The following is a 26,644-nucleotide window of genomic DNA, read 5'->3' on the forward strand; positions in this document are numbered from 1 at the left end:
GGATTACTCGTTCCTATGTATAAGTTGTGGTGAGGTTAAAACCTATAATAAAATCATGAATGGCACCATGTGTGTAGATAGTCCCTCACATAAACATACTTGTGGGCAATAAGAAAAACATACACTGCGTACTGAGGCGCTGAACCTGCATGCAGCTTGGAGAATGTTAATAAGGATTATGGTTAATGTACTTATAATATTCGTCGCAAAGGTCAAGTGTGTTTTGCTGCTGTCTTTGAAGAGGCCGAAGCTTCTGCCAAGCAACACCAACTTTCATGTTTACGTTGTGAAAAAAAGTTTCTGTGTCAAATTTAACTAAAAGAAAGTGCGGCTTAAATAAGTCGGAGCCCTCAAGAGAAACAGATAGAAATTCCTTCTCTGCCAAACAGAACGAGGCTGTAAGTGCTGTAATAATTTTTCGAACATGTAAGCCATAAAGAGATGCTGATGCCAGAAAGCGTGCTGTGACCCTGCCGACCTCGCGCCTGCTGCCTGGCCTCTGGTTAGTGTAAGCAGCATCCAGCTGAAAGCTACCAGAGGCCTTCATGTGTATATGTGATGTTTCCAAGGAGAGATGGACCAATTAATCTGATTATAGTCGCAAATCCTCCGACATGTGTAGGCCTGTCTGCGACCATGTGCAGTACAGATGTGTGTCCGTGTGTGTAAGCATGTATGTACCTGTGTGTGTGTATCGGATAATGTGATCCACAGACGGAGGGAAGGTATGGGCTCCATGTAAATGCACAAAATCAGAATCTTGGCAGAGAATATATCACCCACAAGATTTATAAAATATCTTGAGTGACATTTTGTAAACATTCATCAATCTGATAAATGGATACTGGTCTTTCCAGTAAAAAATGGTTGCAAGGGAGCTGTAACTGTATGCAAATACATGCTGTGGGTGAGTGGTTGTTCCTCGGAAGTCAGAGAGCAACAGTTAAAAGTACCTGAAATGAAATACTGGGTGAAATAGTAAACCATCTGTCAAAGCTTTCGCGGTCTGTTTAAAAACACAACACCCGAGCACTTAAGGGTTTTAAACAGCCCCTTTTCATTGGCATGGTTATGAATATGCCTATTCTGAGGGTGATGCTTTCATTTTCAAGCAGGAGATCTGAGTCAGTCACAGCTCGCCGTATGTTTGTGCCACTGACTGAAGCCTGCGCTGAGGGGCGGGAGGAAGTGGAACGAGGAGCTGACAGACAGGGCCTGATACTGCACTTCCACCACAGGCCAATCCCCAGCTAACCCCTGTGCTGACAGCCAGGATGTAGCACTCATCCACAGGCCACAGCCCAGGCTCTGGGGCCCAGGAAAAGGAGAGCATGGAGAGCAGGGAGAAGGCCGGTCTGCTGATGATAGAAGGGGGTGGGAGGGTGGGGGTGGGGGGTGGTGGCTGGTGGTTTGGGTGGCACGCACCGCTTTCTGCCTCCAGAGCAGCACGACCAAGAGGAGAATCCACAGACTGTGTCGCCTGCCAACAGCATGTCCAATGCTTGGCCGAGTGACAGACCCACTACACACACACACACACACACACAGACACACAAGCGGGCACGCTGCACACACATATGGCTGCACACATGCAAGCACATTCACACAGGAATGCAAAAAAACACGATTAAATGCAAAGTGAAGCTGGAACCTATAAGATACCATATGATAAACATGCTGTGTTGAGAAACTGCAAAAACATGAACATGAAGACACATTCACACCACAAACACTCAAAGTGGCATTTTTCCTAAAACCAGATTTTCTGGTTACTTTGCAGATTAAAGTTTAAAAGCGAGACCATCCAACATAGACATAACAGATGACATTGTATTTCACTGACAGAGTGCTATTACTGACAGCAGAAGTCATGTGAAACATTCATCTAGAAAATTGTGCAGGCAGAACTAACATTTTGTGGAGTTTAACCTCCCAAGCTAGATGTAATTGATAACATGACCTCATCAAAACTTCAGCTCTCTGATATTTGTTGCGAGACAGAGTCTTAGAAGAACTGAAGACTGAGGGTCAATAAATAATGTAGTCCTAGTCTGTGTTGTGCAGAAGCACAGTGGAGTGATGAAGGCTGAGAGGCCACCGGTGACCCCGACTGCACGCTGCGAGAGGGCTCCACTCAGAGCCAGAGCTGTCTCTCCAGCTGGGATCACAACACAACGTTGGAGCTCTGGTTTCAGAGCACAGCTCCGGCCTGGGGCTGGCGCTCCCCTGTGAGCGTGGGCCTGCAGGGCCAACGTTAAGGCAGACAGACACCCTAGGGGTCAGTCAACCCACCCACTCTCAGGAGGAGGCAGCGACAAGCATAGAGGCCAAAGACTGATTGGAGTTGCCTCAGACCAAAGCTTTGCTTTTTTAACTGCTGAGTTTGGGTTTGCATCAAGCCTCAGTCTACTACAGCTATTTCTGTTCAATGGGGTTTCCAGTGAACTGGCCCCCGAGGCAAATTCTGTGCATAAATAATGTGCTATGAGGCCATGAGGTTGAATCAAACAATACTATCGGCTAGAGGAGGAAAATTTAGATGAATGGAGCAAACAACTCAGCCTTCACCTGCAGCAACACATTTTTCTTATCAAGGCAACCGAGTAGAAATCTCCATCCTGAGAGCACTATGAAATCACATATGCACAAAAACCACTTTGAAAAATCTTTATGTTTTATCCCCTTATCCATCCCTTTCATAGACACCAGATCATTTTGCAGCGTTCATGAGTCGTGGAATTTCCCGAGAAGACGTATTGAAGCAGCTTTCTGGGAAACATTAATATCCAAGCGGCAGAGGAAAGGTAAAGGGAGAGGAGAAGGGATCGGGGGTGTACAGCAGGGGGGTGAGGTGCAGACGATCAGTATCAGGGCATGGTACCTGATGATAAAATGCCTCTTCTATTGCAACTCTTTCCAGCCCCCTCGTGCACACTCTCCTCTACTGTTTGCCACTGTTTCGTGCAGAACATGACGTCTGTGTTACAGCTGTCCTATGGGACACTGGTGGTGGGTGTCTGGATAAGACTCCAAGATGGGCAGTCATCTTCTCTGCACACACACACTCCCCTGTCATCACGGCTGCACTGCAGATTCTCCACATCTGCCTTGCCTTACACCGCTTAGCCCTGCACTTACCAAGCCCCCATCATCCCTGCCTCCCTCCCACGTCTCCACTCCCCCATCAGGATCATCCAAATATTTCCCCTCGCTGCTTTTTGAAGCTTCCATGGGTCACGGGACCTCATGCACAAATCATGCTGGCTTGCCGTGGGGGGGCCGGTCAGAGAGGAGGAGAGTGAGTCAGACGTGTAGAAACCCAATCTGCACTGTTTTTATACGGGGTTATTTTTCTTGCCAAGACAGCCATCACCAATCAGCGGCTGGTTCTAAACAGCGAGTTTAGGGAGCTCTCGCAGTAGATGCCGGTCCTGGCAGCTGATTTCAACCATATTCCCCAGCCACGCCAGGGGGAAGAGACGGAGAGTAAATTCAGAGAGCCTGACAGCCTGCAACGGTTTAACACGGGGGTTAGCCCCAAATACATAGCTCTGGGTTTATGTTGATGGATGGATAACCAAATCCATCTCATTGTTTGCAATAAAACATAGATGTTAGTTTTTACACTGTGACACCACACTTGCTATGGTGCTGAATTATGATCTGCTGAGAAAGAGACAAAATTCAGTCAGCCACCAGTTTTTGGAACTTGTATTTTTCAGATGCAAGGGAGAAAAATAACAAACTCAAACACACAAGGATAATAAAAGACTCAAGTCAGCTCTACAGTGTGTGGGCACAGGAGGTTCAATAACTAATGCAGAATTTTCATAAGCCCCCGAACCAGGCCGGTAAACAGGACAGACAGAGCGGGATGAGCCAGTGTGGACCTTCCCTCCCACCTGCAGAGCACAGCAGCTCAGGGTGAGAGGAGATGCTGGGCAGGAATCTGCAAGTGCTGGTTAAAGTAATCACATTGGTTTCACTGCATCTGATCTGCAGTCTAACAGACTTCCAAACAGTTGAATGAGTAAATAAAGTGCCCCAGGGGACTCCCGCTGGAGATGGATTACCACAAGGGTGCACACACAAAAGGAGCTGAAGCCCCACAACCCGATGTGAGCCGCAGACAAAAGCCTAGCGTTGGACCTCGACCAGGGAACCGGCAAACTTTATTAATCTCATCCTAGACTGAACCTCCTGCTACTGCAACCCATGCACTCACAGACAGACGCATGCTCTGCTGTGAGCAGGTACACACTCGAAAATGACTGTGCATGTGCGATCTTGTGCACAAGCGGGTGAGCATATGTATTTGTACACGAGACGGTGTATTCATGATTGTGTGCATTTGCTTGAGCAAACATTTTAACATACTGTAGATGCACAAATGTGCGCCTGTGTGTGCATGAGTGTGTATGCGTCCGCTCGAGTGCATAGACCACATAGGATGAGTCTCATGCTCACTTGGCTGTGGAGGCCGGGTCTGGAGGGGACTAAGGGCCGTGGCATTCTGCAGCCCCATCCCACCCCGGCCCCATTCTTCCCTCTTTCTGGGCCTGACACAAATAAAAGGATTAGGAGCCCCCGTTTCCGTCAGACCCTCCATTCAAGACAAAGCTCCGACCAGCTTAGTGTCACACTTAATGATAAAAGTGCAAATCTCTGTCAGTCACTTTGGGCAGGAATACCGGTATTTGGGGGCTAATCTCATTTGATGAAGATTAAAAGGGGCAAAAAAAGGAGGACAAAGAAACATGTTTTGCCGTATCTGTACAAAAATCTACACCACTGAAATTCAGACATGCAACAGCTAAAATGAGGTGTTGAAATGTATCTTTAAAACGCAGAAAGTGAGTGCGAGGCAGTGGAAAGAGCTTAGATTAGAGACAAAGAAAGAAAGGAGCAGAGAGAGGAAGCAAGTGTACACACACACACATACACATGCGCCCACACCCTCACAAAAACCTGGGGTGTATGTAGACAAACACACTGCTCTGCCCATTCCCATGTAGAGCTAGAATGTGTGACGTGAGTGTGAGAGTAAGCCTTGGGCACACAACAGTCTGAATGCAGCACTTGCCACTATGATGCCAGTCCTCTCTAGTGTATCTGTGAAAAGCCTACGTGTTGGAAAAACATTCCAGAGTGGGATCACATATACACAGTTGGGGCCAGCAGCAATACTGCGAGCCAGCAGCAGAGGCCATGTCTCAATTTCTCATGCACGTTCGACCAGGCTGCCTGGAGAAACAAGTGTGGGCTATTTCCAAACTAGAAGAGCAGGATGACACAAACAGATAAGAAGCATTATTAAAAAAAGCCGGAGATGTGCGGAAATACTTTTGTGAATGTTACACTTTCATCCGACACACCGTAAATGATATTGGAAATGAATAATTTCAATGCAGCAAAAAATCCAGCCACTAAAAAAATGTTCATTCTTCTGATTTAAACATGTAATCTGGCAAATTGAAATTGAAAACATTTGCTGAGTGCGTGTATTCCTCGGCTGGCTACTTTAAGAAACCTATTACAGTATTTCACAGATTTAGCCAAAATCTAATTTGTAAATTGCATTTAATGGTTTGTGGTTGCCTTCCTTTTTTTTGTTATGAAGAGTTGTCATGCTGTGAAAATAAACCTGAAGGCCCGTGGACTTGGAGCCAGTAATGAAAATCACTACATTGCCGAGCCGGGGGCTTTCTCTCCGCCGTCACTGATTAGCATTCCCGATTGACTGACATGTCCCACTGGCTGCCTAACAGCCGGCTTTAGGAGATGAGGTTAAATTGTGGCTACCAACAAATTGCATGCTTGAGTTCCTCTGCACCCCTCTGCTATCATCCAGTGTAATGTGAGCACACCAGGCAGATCCCTCTGCAGATCCTTCTCCTCCCCTGCACTACAGCTCCCCCACACAAAGCCACAGAGACCTCTTTCCACATCCCTCGCCACCAGTCTGGCCTCTAAAGTGGTGATGGGCATTACCGTGGCTGAGCCTCTGTGGCTTCCCAGAGCATCCTGCAAAGTGCTTTGTGTTCCAAGTGCTGCTACATACACATACACACCAGTATACTTAAAGCCCCCCCACAAACACACTCTGCTCCCACTCATTCTTGCTAAAAAACACAGCAGAAATGCCTTTATAGTACAAACATTCACCTGATTTCATAACATAATACTTCAGATTTACTGACAGCGTCACAAAAAAACATCAAGTGAGCATAAACAGCAGCTTTTATAGATGTAGCTGGTGTAAATTTTATAACAGCACTATTCATATATACAAAGGTTCATGTAAAATGATATGTTTAAAGCAAATATTTATCACTCAAAGAGCTATTTGTGGGAACCGGAAATGACAAAAAAACAAAACAAAACAGAGAATCCAAGATGCAGCTAGTGATGCAGATGAACTCCAACAGGTCCTTTTCATGGGTCTAAATATGCCAGGGGAGGGGGGGACAGTTAGCAAACCATGAGATGACAGATGATGCATCCTCGTATGCTGCTGGGACAGGCCGAGCCATGTTGACATAAAACCCAATACTTCCTTACAGAGGAACGGGGCCAGCTTCAGCTAGCTCCTTGCCGAGCACTAAAAAATCCCAGCAAGCTGAAGCAATATTATCCGACTTAGTGTTTCTAACATTAGATTTGTCTCTCTGTAGAGGTCCTCTTTTATTTACCCAAGAGCAGTGGCTAAAGACACATTTTTATCCTTTTTAGGGAGTATTTAAAAAAAAAACAGAAAGTATGGCTGAAAGTTAGAAAGTCTCACACAAAGGCACCCACAGATCAGAGCTGCTTCTGAAATACTGTAGCAGGACTGAGGACAGTCTTTAATTAACTACAAAACTACAGGACAAGTTGACAACACAAAGTACGTCTTCTTTTTTTTTTTTTTTTGGTGTGCGTATGAGCGTTCACAAAGTGCCAGGCCACACGGGAGTGCCCTAGAGTGAGTAAAACACACACACATACTCGGTGAGCTAACACAGAAACCCAGCCGTCAGCATCTATCCGGCACACACTGCTGCAGAGTCCCAAGCACAGCTAATTAAAAAACAACAATTTCACAGGAGGGCACTCCAAACATTTCTAAAAAGCACCTCTCAGCACACCGGGGGATCGTCCAGCGTACATGGGAGGTGAGACAGGTTCTGGGAGCTCTGCTTTTATGGCTTCATCACTGCAGTGTTTTTCCTACTACTCATAGTACCGTGACCTGAATTTAATTTTGCTTACGGCGCGTGAATTCGAAAATTGGGAAAAATCTGCATGCTGATGTGTTTTGGATAAGTTACAAATGAAACACTCTAAAATAACATTTTGCAAGACAGTTAAACTTTATAGAGCATGGAGGAAAAAAAAAATCCACCGTGGAATGTGAGTTTTTTTTTTTTTTTAATGCATCAGCAGGACCCAAAAGTAGGCAGCATGGTGTATAATATAGTTAGTTAATGTTATGTTTTGTAGATGGAGCCCGTGGCAGTTTCTAACAAGGCAGTCCATTACAGGGGTGTTGTCCAACACTTCGGTCAAGTGATAGGCCTTATTACATGGCTCCTTTCAAAGCATCTGCTTGGTTAGAGGAAAGGTCTCCCCGGGGAAAAGATCTCCCTCTTCCTAATGATGTATAATTGACCTCCAAACACCAGGGCACAACAAACTCTCTCGGGGTGGTGTAATTCCACTCTACCCTTTTACATACCACCCGTCTCGTTCAAGCTTGTTCCTCCTCTACGGCTATGGCTCCCGTCCAACTGACAGCTCTGCCTATTTACCTTCAATTCTATCAAACTTGCTCTGAAATATTCTTGCAAAAGGTGCCGCTGTATTGCTGTGTTTGTCCTCTTCTAAAATATACAGCTCCTCTGGAAAAGAAGCCCGACATCTGTACATTTGAGATGTTTTTGGATCAAAAATATTCCTCATTCACAAATTTCCCATCAAGACAGGGACAATAAACACGGGTCAGCTGCACGGCAGAAAAAGAGGCTAATATGATCCAATCTTGTTACTATATAATTGCACTATATGGAGCAGGATGTGTTGAACTGTGTTGGTGGGAGTTTTAATAACACAGTACACAATAGTTTTCCCCCGTCTGCACTTAAACCTGTTCCAAAGGTGCAAAAAAAGACATGCTTGCCAATTCCTTGATTTATTATAGCTAGTGAGAGCTGATTACGGGGCATGAATCAGTTGCTGTTGGAATGTAATTAGGCACGTAGACTTCTGTAAGGCTAGGAGCTCTCTTCACAGCCCAAAGCAGTTTGTGGGCTGACAAATGCATCTTAAATGGGTGTCATAAAAGTCAAAAAGGTGCCAATTACATCTTTAAGTATCCCATCAATGCAAATGGAATAAACAAAAAAAAAAAGGGGGGATACTTGTGTCTGTGTGATGGAAGGACCCTCCAGCTAGCATTTAACCTGGGAGGGGTGAAAAAAAAAGTGGGGGAAGGAGGGTGAAGAATTAAAAGATGTGTGATGAATAACAGTGTGTGAGAGCAGGACGTCGCCCAGCAGGTTGCTGTGTTTGGCTGGGGTGATCGGACTTGCCACACAAGCTCACAGCATTTAAAATGTAGCAGGGAAAACGGGGGGAATGGTCAGTTGTGCACCAAATATGGTACTTCAAAAGCAAAGCAGAAACTAAATGCTAAAGGAAAGGAGAGAGTATTATTTGGAAGAAAAATACATCTGTCTTTGTATGTTTATGTCTGTCTTCTTATCCTTACACACACCAAACAGATTAAAAAAAAGAAGCAGCAATAAATGGACAGCGTTGTAACAGGCATGAGAAAGAGATCCTCCTCTCTGCCGGACTGTCTCAGCTTCCAGCCACCTCTGAGCCGTGACGCCGTGGCTCTGGTATCCCATAGTTACTGCTATGAATTTTCCATTGTTATCAGCCGACTACACTCCTGTCACAAAGCTGGATGAATGGCACGCATGGCAATGGATGTAACTCTTTGTTGCTTGCAAGGCATCTAGCAGAGAGCCATAATGTCCCGGTAATCGAAGTAGAATTGTTAAAAAGGCCGGACACAAAAAGCTGAAAATTTAGTGACAAGCATGAAAAGCGCTCATGCGATGAGAAACACAGGGCACCCCAGGGTCCACACAGGCCAAACAGCAACCCTCAGCATTGCTGTTACTCCTGTTCCTTAGCCTCGATATATACCTCTGTATACTGACATCACTGCTGCTTTTATGTGATAATTTACTAATTCAATTTACTAATTTATCTTACTCCATGGCTAATGGCTGCCATGCTACTTCCTGTCACAGGCCTTATTTAGAATGTAAAACTTTATTGTAATTCACAATAAAAACAAAAAAACACAAGGGGCCAATTCCTACATTATTCTCATTTATCCATAATTTATTAAATTATTATTTTTAGTGGCTAATATTAATAATGCTGTTTGTTTTATTTATTATGTTGCTGTAAATTTAAAAAATAAAATAAAATTAGCATTCTGCATTTAATCACATTACTGTGCTGTTATAATAACACTCCAGCATTTTAACCCAAAATAAATTCGATTTTTTTAAAGATGTTTTCAAATTGTGAAACTTTAATTTAATGCTAAATTATTAATGCCTTTAAAATTGTGTGAGTGTGTGTGTCTGCGAGACTCACGCGTGCGCAAATGCCTAAACTTCTCATTATTATTATTATTCTTAGTATTTTTATTTATTTATTTTACTGAATCTAAGTTTGCGTGTTTAGCTCGCAGGCATGTGTAAGTCATACTGGGCAAAAAGAAGCGCAGATTGTTTTTCATTAAAGCGTTAAATTGATGCCATGCCGCGTGCAAAAACATGTCATATCCAATCAAAATAAAATAGAATGAAATAAAATAAAATATTAGAAAATGAAATAAAATATGAATAAGGCACAACAAAAATTACAAAACGCGCTAAAATTAAATGAAGCAACATTTAAAAAAATATTTAAAGGCTGAGATTTACAGAATAAATTTGGGCTGTTCGGAAAATAAATCCAATCTGCGCCGTGGGCTCAGACTGTGTAAAGACACCTAACAGAAATTATGATTTCCATATTTTGATTGCTGCTGGTGATGATGGGAAATGCCACATGATGCTATCAGGAAAAAACCTGACAGAGAGCGGAATGAAACAACCGAGACAGTCCGCCTGCACTTTCTCGGGCCTGAGTGGGATCACATATATTTTTTTTTTTGGTGTGTGTGTGTGTGTTAGAAATGGTCCCGCAGACATAAATGTGGAAATATCGTGGGCCACTGTGACAATAAGAGAGCCAAGCACATGACAATAATATATGAGCGCTAATGCGAGTGTGCTGCAGCCAGTGTGCGCTCCACAGCTCACACTCATTATTCAAGTGTTTGAAGGAAGTAAAAAGCTCAGATTTAAGTCCTCTTGTTCTTGTTGCTCTTTCATTGATTTTTATAATTTTACAAGGATCAAATGTCAAATAAAGTGAGGCAAATAAAGCAAAGATGATAGGTTGAATTATATCAGTTATCCAAATTGCTGATTTTTCACACTGCTTTGTAAAAATGAAATTCAAAGTTGGCTGCGTTTTTACACTGATGTCACACACACACACACACACACACATATATATAAGGCCCTCAAGCCAGCCACAATCTCCACTCTTTTCTTTCTCAAATCACTGCACACCAACCAAAGCAATCTGCAGAAATGCAGGGAGACAATTGTGCTTACTGTTGGTAGTCGTGTTTGCAGTAAAGTTTCCTTTCTCTGAAGTAACAGCTGGTGGTGAGGGGCTGTTGACACACGGTGCACTGCAAACACTCCTCGTGCCACGACGAGTCGTTGACTCTCATCAAGAAGCGGTCGGAGATGGGACGCTGGCATCCTTCACACACGGATGGATGATGACAGTCAGTCCCTGGAAAAACGGCACAGGAGTTGGGGCCCGTCAGAGACAGAGAGAAGAAGGCCTGTGTCAAACATTGTGAAAACTCTACAGCGATAAAGGCCTATAGTCTAAAGAAATCAATTCAGGTGTGTAGGATTTAATCATAATAAAAAAGCAGGTTTTAATGACTGAATTTGACATTTTTACACCAACAAGGCCTCCAGGTTACATCACTCCCCTTGCCTTTAGATGGCTGGGTCGCTAATGGTGCGTTATCTTCGCACATACATGCAAATAAAACTACATTTTTCATTGTTAGCAGTGGTTTTCATGCCTGAATATGAACTTTTCATGCTCCAATGTGCCAGGAAACAAAACAGCAGTGGGCATGCACACACAGTAATGGCATCCAGACAGGAATAACAGTGTCTGACCCCAGTTCACACTCATTTGCTGAGGTTTATACTGTAAAATAAAAGACTCACCGAGCATGACTCCGAGCGTGGCTTGTCCCGATCGCAGGGGATGATCTTCAATTTTTATGCCGTCCAGCATGATGCACGTCTCGGGCTGTTCTCCCGCGGAGAGGCGCTCCAGTGACACCAGACCTGTTGCAATATCCATATAAGAACACGGTCAGACTCGACAAGAGAATCCCCGGGCACACAAAGCTGGAGGACAGGGGGCTGAAACCTGTTGAAACCGCTTGAGTTCCGTGTGACACACAGCCTGCAGCTCGGAGGAGGAAAAACTACAAAATGAGCTTAACTAGATGAAATGCAAGAGCTCGACTCAGATGCGCGCACAAGTTAGAATGTAAAGGCAGTGTGAGCCGGCTACACAGATCCCAGATGTGTCAGGAGAGACAGAAAGGACACAATAAAGGTGGAATAAACTCTCTCAACAGTCACCTGTTATGATTAGAGGACTGAGGAAGCTTTATCTTCTCGTCCTCAAGCCCGACGGGAGAAAGCTGGGTGATTTCTCTTCACCGGAATAACAGTTTTGTCAAAAAGTCAGAAAAAGAAAAAACAAAAAAAAAAAGTGACAACAAATCCAAAAATAGGAGAGTGTGTGTGTGTAGATGTCCCGGCAGTAACTCTTTGGAGGTATCAGAGACGGTTGGTTGGTTGGTTGTGTCCCTGTCGCTGCAAAAGTCTGAGATCGAGATTGAAGCGAGTGGATCCTCCCACTCGTGCATGCATGGCTACACTTTTTTCATTCCCCCCATTCACCGCCGTTGGGATGCTATTGGAGAAGAGTACAGTGCGCTGCACACAGTCCAATAACAACACACACATGGAGTCAAGCGTAAAGACGAGCACAGAGAGACAAATGATATTTTACACAGGCCTGGATTCACTCTGAAGCAACAACACCATAATATAATACATAATAACAACAACAACAACAACAATAATAATAATAAGTCACAATAATCTAATTATTACGCGTATTATGTCACGCGCTTTCTCAGAAAATAACACTCTACAATGTGATGTGATTATTTAGCAAATATAACTTAAAAAATACCAAAGCAAGACACAAACTTTTTCTATATTCACCATAAATGAATATTTAAATTCCCGTCAGGGGTGGAAAACACATCCCAGCCTCACACACACCCTCTTTGCTCTTTTGTGTATTGTTTCTGCTGGAAGCTGCTGTCCCCTTTCAGCTGATGCACCTGGCGATCAGTGGTGATAACAGCGCTCTGTCCAGCACCGAGGTGGCCTCTGTGCGAGCCGTGGCTATCCATCATGGGGTCAGAAGAGAAGCAGCAATAATAGTAATAATGATAATACTAAAAATAATTACAGGGCGGCCTGCGCTGTGTTTATTTTGCAGGTACACAGCAGCCATAAATCTTATTATCTGAGCAAGGAGCCCTCGTGCACATGAAAATCAGCCCAATGTGAGCAGGCCAATTTGAGTGAAAATCCCAAACTGCACAAATACGCATGATCACAATTATATATCACACTGTGAAATTTTACACGTCTATATTATACATGCCTACATTTATTTAGTAAGGATGTGATTGAGACGTTTGCAGAGGCCTGTCTGAAAACACACCGTGCGCTCCTTCCCAAGTCACACCGCGTGAGAGGCTCATCGTCATGTTTGTCAGGTTCTTTTAAAAGCTATAGCTGCATACACATACACAGGCAGAGAACAGTGGACAGGACGCATGCAACACAGCTCAGCTACATGTGAAACGGATTGTAAAGCAATGTTGCTGTATGTTCAGATTAACTCATGGCCTTTATTATAATTGAAATAAAAATACAACCTGGTGCCTAATGAAGACATGAGGAGATGACTGACACTATAGCAACCATACTATTATTATTGTAAATAATTAGGCATGCTATTATGGTAAGAATAAGTTGCTGGAGATTGTGTAAAGAAAAATATCAGTTATATATTTACAGAATTGTGAGATAGTCTGTAGAAAGGAATAAAAGGCAAAATAAATCCATGTGTTTCTGCAGAATTATCTGAGTGCTTGCACGCAGCGTTTACCTTCAATCCAAAGGCCTTGCTGTTGTTTTTGATGTCCTTTGTGAAGCATCAAGGCGATGACCTGTAGCCCAGTTTGGAAAACAGAGAACAGACTGTTGGCGTTGCCCTCTGCCGTTCACTCAGAGAATAGCTGAAGGTATCTAACAGATACAAGGGGAGCCAAACACACAGGAAATTACTATTTTCACCTATTGTCACCCTTTAAAAAAAAAACAAAAAAACTATATAACAATTACAGAAGTGTTTAAAGCACAAACAAACACAGTGTGAATATTAATGATATTGTCATTAAAGGACACTTGCTGTGTTACAATCAGTCCATACCTGCCAGTCATGAAGTCATCCACCCCCGGCTTAGCCGTTTTTTTTCCCCTTCTTCTATTTGCAGCCCCTCCATCAGCATGGGGTTGCTCAATTACCTCCTCCTCACACTTTATTGGATTATCTTACCACTACATTTGGAGCTTTGCGCTATCAATACAATATAATCAATACATTTTTTAAAAACATATAACATAAAGCCAGTGTTACCCCGCTTCTCCCTCCTCCTCCACCTCCTCCTCCTCATTCAGCAGTTATCGGCCAGGTCACTTGTGTGAATGAGGACATCAAACATTCATTCAATAAATCAATCCACCAACTTTTAGCCGGCGGTGTTTTAATGAGCCTCTACATGACAAGCCCTCCCTCGCCTGCTGCTATAAGGCAGGAGAGGAGGAAAGGAGAAAAAAAAGCGTTGCAGCAGGTGTGCAGCGCAGAAAGCAATGGGTCCCCTAAAGTTAAGTAATTGACTTTAAAGTAAGCAGAACTGTTGCATCCATCGGAAAGGTAAGAGACCATTATAATGCGCCATTATGGCAAGCAATGCACATTCCCGATGGCTGCTGGGATTTGGATTAGTTTTCAAAGTGAGTGTAGTGACTGAATATTAAGACGGATATAATGAGGTTTTTGAATGCAGAAAAAGAGCAATAATTTCGGGGGGGGAAAAAGCGAAAAATATTGAGTTGGCGCAAAGTTGGAAATATGCGTAAATTTGCGCACTTTTGCCTGCTTTGGATCAAAGATCAGCAGATTTCACATTGATAAAGTTTAAAAAAGTTAATTAAGAAAACAAGGAAATCTTCTACGCGCAATTATCACTGCGTAATTATGTTATTGCGCATGTTTTAATGGATGCGTCATGATAAATAGGCCTCCTCTGAAAAGATAAAGATTCACCACATTATGGCACAAATCTGACACTAAATACAAGAAATCAATCAAATTATTTCTCGACTTCGTTACATTTAAATCTCATCCAAACCGGCGCATCAATCATATTAAAATATACGTCTAAACATATAGACCATTTCCCACTTTAATTACATTTACATCACGCTGTTTATAAGCCACACAGGATCCATTCATTTTCCAACGCAGAGAATAACTCACACAGCTCACACTGTGTCAGGCCTCACACCCGGAGGCTACAATCAATGTATAGTTTCATAATAAAAAATAAAATCACAGAAAATAATAATCCTCAACGTAAAGCCATAATATAATAAATATAATACATTTAAAAACGTGGACTGTGAGAAAGGCTGCATCTATGTCATTATCTTTTTTTGCTTGAGCTGAAATGTGAGCATTTTCAATTATGCGTAAAAGTAAAGCGCAAAGATAAGCGTTTTTTAAAATAAAATAGCTGAGAGAAAATGAGAAGAACACTTCACATCCTCAAAGGAGAAACTCAGCAAACCAAAGACATAATGGCTCCCTAAATTGCATGGCTAGAGGACTTTGATAGTTAACTCACTTTGATCTTTTAATGAGTGTTTCTAAGCTCTCCATGATGCTTGGTTGTTTTTTTTTTCTCCTCTAAAAGTCGAATGAAAGAAAAAATTCAGGCTCCTTTAATTTGTTTGCAGCCGAGTTGCCCTTCAGTATCTGCACAGTTTCTCAGGTTAAATGCATTTATCGAATTGGGGGAAATATTGTTGGGTATTTTTCTTTTACCCCGCACTCATGGACGTTTGCGTGAAATCATGGCTGTGGCTGTGAGAGGGGCAGCACTGCGCCAACGGAGCCGCTGACCGGTCGCGGATCAGCAGTGACGCGTACTGAAGGTTTGCACGTCGGCGATTTGCAACGAATCCACTTTGATTCAACCTTTTATTTTCCCCTCTTTCTTTCTTTGCTATTTGAGCTGAATCTTAAGTTTCTGCATTGTTTTAGTTGCGTTCTTAAAAAAATGAATATCATTACACTGTGATTCCACTCAGGAAGCAAACAGGCAGCACTGCTGTAATAACAAATAGAGGATGAGATGCAGGGCCCCACAGGCCTGAGGGCCCCTGCATATAAAGCTGCATAACAACTGGATTTGATTTTTAATTTCACTCACAAATTGAGTCCATCTGATTTTTGTACATTTTTAAGTATTGCCTATATGGCTTATTTATTTATTTGAGTTGTTTTAAATGCACAGATGCACACAGGATAAATACTGCACTTTCTCTTTCTTCTTCTCACTCACTCACATATTTCTGCTTTTATTCGCCTGCACCACACGGCCCATCTTATACTGAGACAGCCAAAAAAAATGATACTGCAGGATAATCCCAACTCCCCCAGGATTAAGCCAAAGTATAATACAGCACTGTCAACCCATGGCTAGATTTGTTTATGTTATGATTTATTGGATTCAGCCTTTTTTCCTTTCTTTCTTTTTTTTTTTTTCACTGACAAATTTATTGAGTTCCTGACAGATGGCCTGACAGGGCTCTGTGTGACAGCGAGCTGACATACAAGTTTGAAATGTGAGTCTGAGAACTGTTTACCTGCATTTGTGTAGGTTATGTTAAGACACACAGAGCCAAACTGAGCTGTAATTTAATTAACATAAGATCTAATATTATAGCCCTGTTTCCCACCAGAGACTATATAGCACTAATAAAAATACACATACAAATGCTTAGACCTCTACTATTTATATGATCACTACTAACAATTAAAAAGTATGGCTAGACACTCATTTAAAGCTGAAAACCATAATACATGTAATTATTAAGATTTACTAAAAGATGTGAAGATATTTGGTTTGAAACCCTTAAAATCAAAAAATTAAAAAGGTGAATATTGACAGTTTTTGTGACCTTCTGAGTAAATAATTAAACTACTATAATTTATATGTTGCGTTATTAGTACATATGGACCTTTAAATTACAGCAGTAGACCTAAACAATATCCAGTTATCACAGATGTAAACATTATTATTTAAAGTACTCCATCTTCTGTTGAACTCTATTTACAATTAGTGTGAGTTATGTTTATGACTTTCAAAAAGTCTGTTTAAGTAATATGGCACTTCTATCAAATAAAAGAAGAGAGAGAGAGAATGGAATAATAATAATCATTATAACCCTTCAATGAAAATCTGGTGCAAAGGAAACTGGCTATAAGCCATTTATGTTAAATGTATTAAAATTTCTTTCTCCATTTCGTTCAGATCACCACTGCATATCAAATCACACACTCTCCACAGGAACACTGTGGTGTCATCTGATGACACTGATCCAGGATGCAGTCAGATTTATGCACCTGGTCCCCTGACTCAGTATAAACACATATTACTTCACAGTTGTGTGTTGCTATCACCTGAACCCTCTGAAGCCCACTGAATTACAATATCACCCCCTGCTGGACACAACCACACAGTACAACTCATTCTGCTCCACCACAGCAAAACTTCTTGTCACTTAAAAATAAAAATACCTAAACTAAAGAAATACTCAAATAAAATACTGTGAGGCAGGTAGAGAGAGCAGTAATGCAGGGTGTGAATATGTTATGTAATCAAAACAAAATGATCATTACTCTGTCCTTTCAAGTCACATAAATACTGTTTGTTATTACTTTGTTAAACTTTCAATGACATGCTGAATTTCTTTAAAAATTCTACAAACTAAAACTAATTATGTTTTTATCCTTGTAATAAATTATGTCCTTTTATGTATTCTATCAATTATTTTTTTCTTTATCTTAAATACTTACAAGAAGGCTTTTAGATTAATTTGTATTTCATAGATTTCCTCATTTACTTGTTTAGTTCCTTTGTAAGTCTATCTGTAATAAGAATAACAGAACAATATAAACTATATTTGGTATTTTAAATATTGGCTTGAAATGCTGTAAAATTGAAAATTTTAAAGATATAAAAGTTAAGACATATAAGTCATCCATTTTGTCAAAAAAATGTAAATCTTTGATTCAGGATGCAAATAATTTTTAATAGTTAATAAACAGTAGCTGCAATTTAATGCTGCTGAAATACCAAAAAAATGCTACTTTACCAGAAAGTTTAATTTATGTGAATTATTTTATTGTGTTTTAAATATAAGTTCTGCATCATAGTATTTGCATTTTGATTTGCATTTTGTCCATTTTTTTTTCTTCTCTTGTTTTATACTGTTGCTGTCATATATCAGCCACCCTGTCCTAATGTTATTGTTGTGATGAGCTGCACTGTACTTTTGTTAGGTGATAAAAAATAGTATATATTTAAGTTTGTGTATATTTTTTTTCCTCAAATATGTTTTTATGCACATTTTGTATAATATTGCAGCAGTAACTTACAATAACTTTTCACTGTTGGTTCAATGTTCTGCATCTGAAATGACAACCACCTTTAGAGAATGTACTTAAAGTTACAGTTATTATAAATTGTTATTATTATTTAGTTTAAGTTACAATTATTATACCTTATTATGGGGTAACCAAACAAACACAACAAAATAAAGTGTAAGCATATTATATCTATATCTATCTATATATATATCTATATCTATATCTCTCTCTCTCTCTCTCTCTCTATATATATATATGTATATGTGTATATATTCATCTTTCATGAATTTATTTGACTTGACAAAAACAGCACTACATAAATTCTATTTTTCAAAATATCCTTGTAATTTTCTCATATCATTGTTTTATAATGGTGTGTTTTTAACTTTTCCATGTCAAAAACAACATATTTTTCCTCTTATCATAATTAACTTGCTATGATTTGCAGTGTATGACACTAATTCAACTTTTTTTTTCTTGTGGTAAAGTCATGAAAACTAAAATGTTAATTGAACGAGGTCCTTTCTGAATTGTTTCATGCAATAAAAGAGAAAAAAACAACAACCTAATATCCCATGTTTTGTTAAAACCCAATGAATTCTTTTCGTTTTACAAAGGATTATCTTCAAAACATTTTAAAAAAGTTATTTGAAAGTTGGATAGCAGATGGTAACAGATGATACATTATGAAACCCAGCAATAACAAAATCCGTTTATCCTGTGATGTGGGGATCTCCCCTTCCCTTCTGTTTTACTTCACACACAGGCGATGGCCAAACAAGTCCGCATGTGAGCCTAAGCTGCTCAGACACATGAGGAACAACTTACTGCACGGGAATTTTAAAACTAAATTAAACCCTGGTCTCCAAATGTCTCCATGAGACTGTGACTTGTGACTTTGTCTAACTCTTGATGAGCGTCTAAAGAATATTAAATCTTTCCCCAACGAGAACCATTCAATATCCCTCACAGAGGTGCTGAGTGAAGGAGCTACACAGAAACAAAACAACGCTTTGCCCTTTGAGAAAAAGCTTTCAAAAACTTGGAAAGCTTTGGCTCGTGTGGAAATAAGCAACTGATATTACAGCGTCCTGTCACAGCGGGATACGTGGCATTTGTTGTTACATGACTGTTTTCATCATTAGCAAAAGTGCCTGAGCTCAAGCAAGATTTGCAGCGCCTTTCATCAGATGATCATGTTATTCAGTGGATTTGTCTCCACAAAAATAATGTTTCCTCTGACACAAAAAGTAGTGGAGGCTGCAGGAGGCCAGGAGCATGATTTTAGGATGTGTGCCATTAACAACAAGCGTATAGGCCTTTGCTACCCGCTCCTCATGAGGAATGCATAAATTCTGTGCCTGTTGAATAAAGTGCATGTGCCTGCAGACTTCTGTGGCTGAAGTAGTGAAAGATATTCTAAATACATCTACATACATACTGGCTGTGATGCAGAGCTTGAAATGAATGGCTCTGTTTGTACGGCAAACAGATATGTGAAGAATCAATACAACCTGGTGACAGCATCGATCCTGCATCAACAAAGACAGGAACAAAAAAAAAAAAACCCCTACAAATAAGACATTAATTAAAATAAACAGCAATAAAGTCAAACATCTGTTTATGTGTTTTTTCCTCAATCAAACACAGTGGATGTGTTCTGTGTGTACTGAATGTGAGAGTATGCGCACATGTATGATTGTGGGTGTGTCATTAATAGGCTTCACTTCAGAGGAAAAAGGTAGAAATCCTCCAGATGTTTTGCAGCTGGGTGGATCTGGTAGTGAAGATCTAGACAGCATCTGTCACAGGCGAACATTTCTAATCTGTCCTGAACATTAGGCAGAGAGCACTAAAAACCCATCGCTGGCCGCATGTGCCGCTCAGTTCACAATGTGCTAACCACGGGCTCTGCAGCTCTGCCTCCAGAAAGTTCAAAATTAAAATGAGAAAGAAAGAAAAAAGTAATATTTATCAAGCTGAGCAGAAGAAGCAATTTTAACTATTCCTCTATATTTCCTCTAAACTCTTTTTCTTTAAGCGGAGTGAAGCTGCTAAACTTTTTGAAAGAGAAAAAAAAAAGGCTAACAGGCTAACTGAAGTTATTAGGGCAGAGTGCCTGAGGCTAAAGACCAGCGCTTTGAACTAGAGGTCCAGCAGAGCTTAGTGAGGTCAAGATCTGTCACACAGCAAGCAGAACTAACATCACAATGTTCTGGGTGGACATTTTCTTCAAAGAAGTTCAGCTGGGCATTAAAGAGAAAGAAACAACTACACTGCAGTATAGTACATGCTTCAATTTACATTTTAGCTTTATACAATAATTTAAAAAGACTCATTTAAAGACTTGAGTTCAGAAGGCTTTTTATAAAACAAACCTACTTATATATAATATATTTACTTATAGCTGCTGCTGATGATTCTAGAAATTTCCTGTAAATTCAGACAATTATATTTCTAATTGATAATACATCTGCATTTTTGAGCTGACTACAATGTGTTTAGCTAGCATGCTCAGTTTGGAATCTGTGGGAATCGCTCCAAGCTGACCTTGATGGTCTCTAGATATTCCCCTTCCTGGGTTCATGTGCCTAGTTACCAGTTGGTCAACCTCGTGCCCTGTGAACTGACCCTGTCCTCCCTCCGAGGTTTGAAAGAAAAAGAAACCCAATCCTCCGGGGAGCGCTCCGACTAACAAGAAAACTGCTGGCCTGAATCTCTCAGAAGTGCTGTGTTTTCCCACTGGACCACTTTCAGCTTAATAAACATCTTAACTAGCCAGAGGTCCCATGGGAGCTGCTGGGAAATCCTCTGGGCAGCCAGAGCTCAGGAGCTGGCCCTTTATTGCATCCAGGTGGCTGTTAAAAAACACTGGCCGGCCCTAAATGTCCAATAAAATGCAAGTGGCACCTTCAGGGGTGGACAGGGTCAGTGCACCTGTCTGTGGACGAAAGCTCCCCTCGCTCCCCCCTGTCCAGTCAGTCTGATGTCACACTCCAATGGCGTGCCACCATCATGCCCATGGAAGCATTACTCAACAGGCCCATGGGTCCAAGTGGTCAGGGGACCAAAACCACCACATAGAGATGGAAACTGACTACAAAGACATGCAAACAACCACAAAAAGATATAAAACAGCCAAAAATAGACACAAATGGACTACAAAGAGATGCAAACAACCACAAGAAGATACAAAACAACCCAAAATAGACACAAACAGATTACAAAGAGATAAAAATAACCATTACGAGACAGAAAACAACCAAAAATATATTAAACCAATCACAAAGAAACACAAAACAGCTGCAAAGGGAGAGAAAATAACACAAAAGACATACAAAGCGACAGCTATAAGATACAAAATGACTACAAGTAGACACAAACTGTCAACAAAGAGATGTAAAATGGCTGCAAAAATAGATGAAACAACTCGAAAGAGACGCAAAAGACACTGAAAAAGTTCACTAATTGACCACAAAGAGATGCAACCTGTCAACAAAGACACGCAAAATGACCACAATGATATTTAAAATGGCTGCAATAATAGACAAAACAACTGGAAAGAGATACAAAAGGGACAACCACACGTAGATATAAAACAACCAAAATAAACACAATCCAACTACAAAGAGATGCGAACAACAACAAAGACATATAAAACAACCAAAAGTAGACACAAAACAACAACAAGGAGATGCAAATGAGTGCAGGAAACACACAAATCCTGCAAAGGGAAACAAAAAAAACTTGACAGACATGCAAAGCGACAGCTAAGAGACACAAAATGACAACAAGGAGACACAAACAGACCAAAATAAGAGGCAAAATGGCCAGAAAAACACAAAACAACTTAAAGGAGACACAAAATGGCAGCGAAGAGACAAAAAAGACAGAAACAACAAAGAAACAAAGAGACGCAAAAGAGCGACAGAAAGAAACTACAGATTAGCATGGCTGTGTCTTTTGCAGTCACTTTGTGTCTCTCTGCGTCGGGGCACCTAGCTAGATATAGGTGGGCTGGGGGCTTTTACTTCTCTGTTCCCAGGGGCCCATTGTCTCATTATGTGTCCATGGCTGTACCGGCCTCGTGGCAGCTTGTAGCACAAACACCCTCTAAAATATATGCAGGAGTCAAAGTTCATTTTCCTTTTGTCATGATGTTCCCAGCAGATGAAGTAGAACCTATCATCACGCTAATGCCAAACTAACTGCTAAGTTAGTACAATGCTACCTGACATTACGTCCAGTCACTTCCCGTTTGTTTACGACTGCTTCACACGTATGTGACCAGTGGCAGCAGCCTCCCTTCATCTGTCCAGCCCGCTTGCTGTCCAAAAGGAGAGTTAATTGTCCTGCAGGTTGTGGAAAGACCTGGACGGTGTATTGGGCCTTTGATCTGACTTGAAAGGAGTTAATTGATTTCTGTGTTACAGGCTGTGTTAGAGGGGAAGGGAGGAAAAAAAAGAGATGCTTGCTGGTCATTTCACAACATGTGCAGAAATATCTGAGAGAGAGAAAGAGAGAGAGAGAGAGGGAGGGGATGAAGAGAGAGATCACCTCACACCCGACTCCATCCTTGCTCAATTACAATAATTTGACTCACATGGGCTGGCTGCCGTGGCAGAGGGAGAGAGGGGAGGAGAGCCGCCGTGTGGGGGAGGAGAGGGGATCCCTGCTCTGGGAGATCACTCATCTTACCTCTAGCAGAGGTACGGAAAGACAGATTTGATGTGGGGCTCCCCTCGGAGTGCAGCCTGGGGGCTTGTTAAGGTGGCGGGTATGGTGAAGACCACACGGCCAACCTCTCGCTTTATATCTCAGTGGGGCACTCCAACATTTGATGACGTCAACATGGAATGAAGAGACTGCTGGAGGTAACTGGTGAACAGTGAGGTGTTGTGCTGCCTACAGCCTGCGTGTTTATGTTTCTTAGAAAATTAGTACTTGATTATTCATTAATTTCTCTTCCAAAGCTTTTCCACTTTAAGCTCATAGAATGTTTAGCCTTTCCCAGCATGCACTAGGCTGAAGGCATCACATTAGGAAGCACAATTTATATGTTTCCTGTTTTATCTTGTTATAAAAATACAAATAATGTGAACGTTCAGCTTTACATCTTGTGTCAGTGTGATTTGCTGCATCACCTGCCTGTGAGTCTGTTCACCACAGGTCCAGGTCTGGTCTGGACCTGCTTTGACAGGTTTCCTGCCTTCACTCCTTCACCTCTCTCTGTCTCTGGTCACCCCAGCTCAGGGGGAAACAGGGCTGTCAGAGGGAGAGTGGCAGGTTAAGCCTGTCTTAACACAGCACCTCAAACCACCTCATAAATACAGGCTTCCTTTTCCAATTTCCAAGCGGCCCATCCACCTCTGTCTACATGCTTACACACTGCTCCATGTCATGCACCGGGGTGTGAGTTTAAAAATGACCATGGGACATCTGGCCGACTCACAGAGGGTGGGGCTTTGATGTGCTGCTCTGCAGTTCAGCTCAACTCGGGCTGAGCTGACTGAGCCAGCAGTGACTGAGGAGCCTGAAGTGGGCCTGCTAGGTTAGAGATAGCAAGGGAGTTAAAAAAGATGCCTGGAAACAGACTCGCCATATGTGAAATGCTCCGAGACACACAACAGTCCTTAACTATTCCTCGAGCCTTTAAACTGCTGCATACCTTGCAGACGAAAAAAGGTTGTTTCCATTTCAATTTTAAAATGCGGTCTCTGAAAATCATTATTTTCCATATCATAAAGTGGAGTGAAAGGAAAAGTGAAACCATGTGAGGCAGCTTTTTGATGGGCAATGCTGGGCAGGGCTCATGAAGGAGTTGTGGTTCTGAGAGCTCTGTGCCCATCTGGAGAGTTTGGCTACGCTGCTTCTCTTAGCATGAACGCAAAACCTGTGATTAGCTTCATCTAAACACTCACATCTGACCTGCAGGGCTGACATCAGACTCCACCTGCTGATAACCGCAACACCTTGAACGCTGCTCACATTGAGCACAATACTGAGACGTTACAGTGTGAGGTGTGCACGCAAAGGGCTACATTTTTTAAGGATAAGGCTGGCAGTATTCTATATTTTTGTAATTGTCAACACTTCTCAGGAGAAGACTAAAACCAACAGTGTGGTAGTTTGTTTCTTAATACTTTCAACCCCAGCCTGTCAGTAGCACTCAGTCCCAGACCCACGCGCTCCTACTGAAGACGTAAATCTTTTAAAACAGACCAAGAACATATACTTTTATTCAAAAATTTTAAAACTGGGAATTGCAGTTTTTAGTAAGCGTTACTGAAACAGGAAGAATGGTGCTTTTGTTGGGAACTATTTTAAGTTGCACATTTGGTGAGCTAGTTAGCATTTACAGCAGCAGGACAAAGTTTATGGAATGGACTCAAAATAAACTGTAATGAAAATTTCACCAAGCGAAATGAGGCGTCTCATTGAGGTGACTTTACTAGTGTTTGTACAACAATGGAGCTCTGTAGAGGAATAAGACACTATATCCGAGTTTGGCTACACAGACAATTTGTGCTAGTGAGATCCCTCCATTACTAGTTTTGGTCTTCCCATTGGATTTTTAAATACGAAGAGAAATACAGAATATTGCTTTGTCCCTTATGTTGCTTGAATTAAATGTAGTCTAAACACTGAGATATAATAGTGATTACTGTTACTTGCAGCAAAGTTTTGCTCACATGTATAAGTCAAGAGTAGTGTTGGAAAATGGAGAGCTTTGTTTGTACAGTCTGTATCTGGATACATATGGCGCACTGTACATACACTTTGCACGCTGCAGGGAGGAGGGCTGTCAGAGCCTGTCACTGTGCTCTAGGGCATCACTGACATGAGTGTCACCTTCATGAAGGAGCGTGAAAGCTGTTCCCTCTGCAGAGGATTCCTCAGACCGTCGCTCTGATTCCAGCGGCAGAACAGAGGAGTTAACGCAAGCGCTGGTGGAGGGTTGTCATCTGCTGTACGCTTCATTAAACACCTGTGAATAACCAAAAGCCATTAGGAATTTTGGTGGGGAGAATAAAAATAAATAAAGACCTGCATTGTTAGCAGAATCCATAAGTTCACAAACTTAGCAGGAGGAGACTCTAATTAACAACGGGGACATTAATCCATTAATGAGTTTCTAATACTAATTACACCTGCGAAAATGTGCAAATGGATTCTGACAATTTAATTAGTTGCAAATGACACATGTGAGCGGGAGTGAGAAGATAGTGATGTTTTGGTATCCGAGTGTAAATTCTGCTTCTGCATGTGGCAGCAAAGTGGCAGCAAGGTGTTGCTTAGTTTGATAAAGAGAAAAAAAATGCACTTTAGTAAATAAAGTCTCCTGTTTTGGGTTATTCTCATAAAATGTGGGTTTGTGAGTATTAAAATGCAGCAGAAAAACTCCAGGTAATTCACTTTTTCTGCCTTTTTCTCTATACAGCTGTAGATAGAAGTAACATATTCTATAATTAACAATAACACATTCACAGAGCTGAAACTTAATGTTCTGTTCTACTCTTAAAGACCTGACTCAGGAGAGGAGTCACTGCTGACGTGGGCGGGCGTCTGGGGTAAAAGGCTCCTGTGTCTCGAGGCTCTGCTCGTTGTTGCCGCACGCTGCTCATGATGAACTTTGTGATGGAAAGATGCTTCTGCTGGAAAATGCACATCAGAGGGGCCTGTTTGCGTGTGATGAGGCTGCCTCTCCGTTTCCTCTTATTTCCTCCCTGGCTGCTACTCACTGTCAGCACGGCCCTGTTATTCTGATGAGCAGAAAGTGAGTCACAGCTAACAGACTTTTATGAATTAATCTGTTAAAGGATATTAATTAGCTTGGTTTATTTGGAGCATGACACTTACTGTGAGGCTATCTGAGGAAGATAAGACAAAACCCAAATTTAGAAAAAGTCATTTTCAAGATAAATAAGTTGAAAATCTTCTAAAATTTAATATGCACAGTTGTACATTATCAAAAATACTTCAAATGCTGAATCACTTAAATAGAATCCATCAAGGTTAAAAGACATTAACACTTAATCTGGATAGTCTGAGATAGTTTTTTGAGCATTTCTAAGATTTCAACAACTTATTAGATGAAATTCAACAATTCAGTTGTTTCACTTTATTCTGTAAATGTGTACGTCACAACTCATGACCATACCTACATCTTTTCAGAATAATTTAGTTGAACTTGAACTATTCAAGTTCAACATGTAGTGAATTGTGATTATACTCGAAAGATATACATAGATATACAAAGTGAAACAGTTGAATCTCAACTAATAAGCTGCTAACATGTTAGAAATACTCTAAAAAAAATCTATAGGTGGAGTATCCAAATAAAGTGTTACCAAAGATACTTTTTTAAAAATCTTAAATTACATAATATACAGCTGCTATCTATCTAAACTTTTTTTGAATTTCATTAATACATTATAATTTAAATGATTCCTTTAGGTCCATGAGTCATGCTTCAGTCCTCGTCGCTCCGTCTGCCAGGGTGTAAACGCTGGGTGGAAAGTTACACAGCAATGCTTCGCTCTGTGCTGAAGTTGTAGTGAAACTGCAAAGGAAGAAGGAAACAAAAACACTGATGAATACAAATATAATGTCAAAACAG

General features: G+C 41.2%; 2 protein-coding genes across 8 annotated transcripts in view; both read right to left on the bottom strand.

Annotated features, from left to right (window-relative positions):
• The window catches only part of lmx1bb (LIM homeobox transcription factor 1, beta b), a 62,927-nt gene extending 37,195 nt beyond the window's left edge, over positions 1 to 25,732 (bottom strand). Inside the window, exons 1-5 of one of the 3 annotated variants that reach the window (XM_049580009.1) lie at positions 25,551 to 25,732; positions 24,877 to 25,012; positions 13,414 to 13,474; positions 11,373 to 11,495; positions 10,731 to 10,917 (exon numbers count right to left, since the gene is read on the bottom strand). In XM_049580009.1, the coding sequence (XP_049435966.1) occupies positions 10,731 to 10,917; positions 11,373 to 11,495; positions 13,414 to 13,474; positions 24,877 to 25,005 (500 nt within the window). In that variant the 5' untranslated portion in view covers positions 25,006 to 25,012; positions 25,551 to 25,732. Of the gene's footprint in view, positions 1 to 10,730; positions 10,918 to 11,372; positions 11,496 to 11,798; positions 11,818 to 13,413; positions 13,554 to 24,876; positions 25,013 to 25,550 lie in introns of those variants that run through there. The other 2 variants (XM_049580010.1, XM_049580011.1) reach the window with 2 other exon arrangements.
• A 114-nt stretch (positions 25,733 to 25,846) lies between these two features.
• Positions 25,847 to 26,644, bottom strand: part of LOC125891025 (multivesicular body subunit 12B-like) — a 40,824-nt gene continuing 40,026 nt past the window's right edge. For 3 of the 5 annotated variants that reach the window (XM_049580024.1, XM_049580025.1, XM_049580022.1), the window contains one exon: positions 25,949 to 26,587. In XM_049580024.1, coding sequence (XP_049435981.1) covers positions 26,546 to 26,587 — 42 coding nt within the window. In that variant the 3' untranslated portion in view covers positions 25,949 to 26,545. Of the gene's footprint in view, positions 25,896 to 25,948; positions 26,588 to 26,644 lie in introns of those variants that run through there. The other 2 variants (XR_007449596.1, XM_049580026.1) reach the window with 1 other exon arrangement.

This window comes from Epinephelus fuscoguttatus, linkage group LG6 (genome assembly GCF_011397635.1).
Source record: "Epinephelus fuscoguttatus linkage group LG6, E.fuscoguttatus.final_Chr_v1".
Lineage (NCBI taxonomy): Eukaryota > Metazoa > Chordata > Actinopteri > Perciformes > Serranidae > Epinephelus > Epinephelus fuscoguttatus.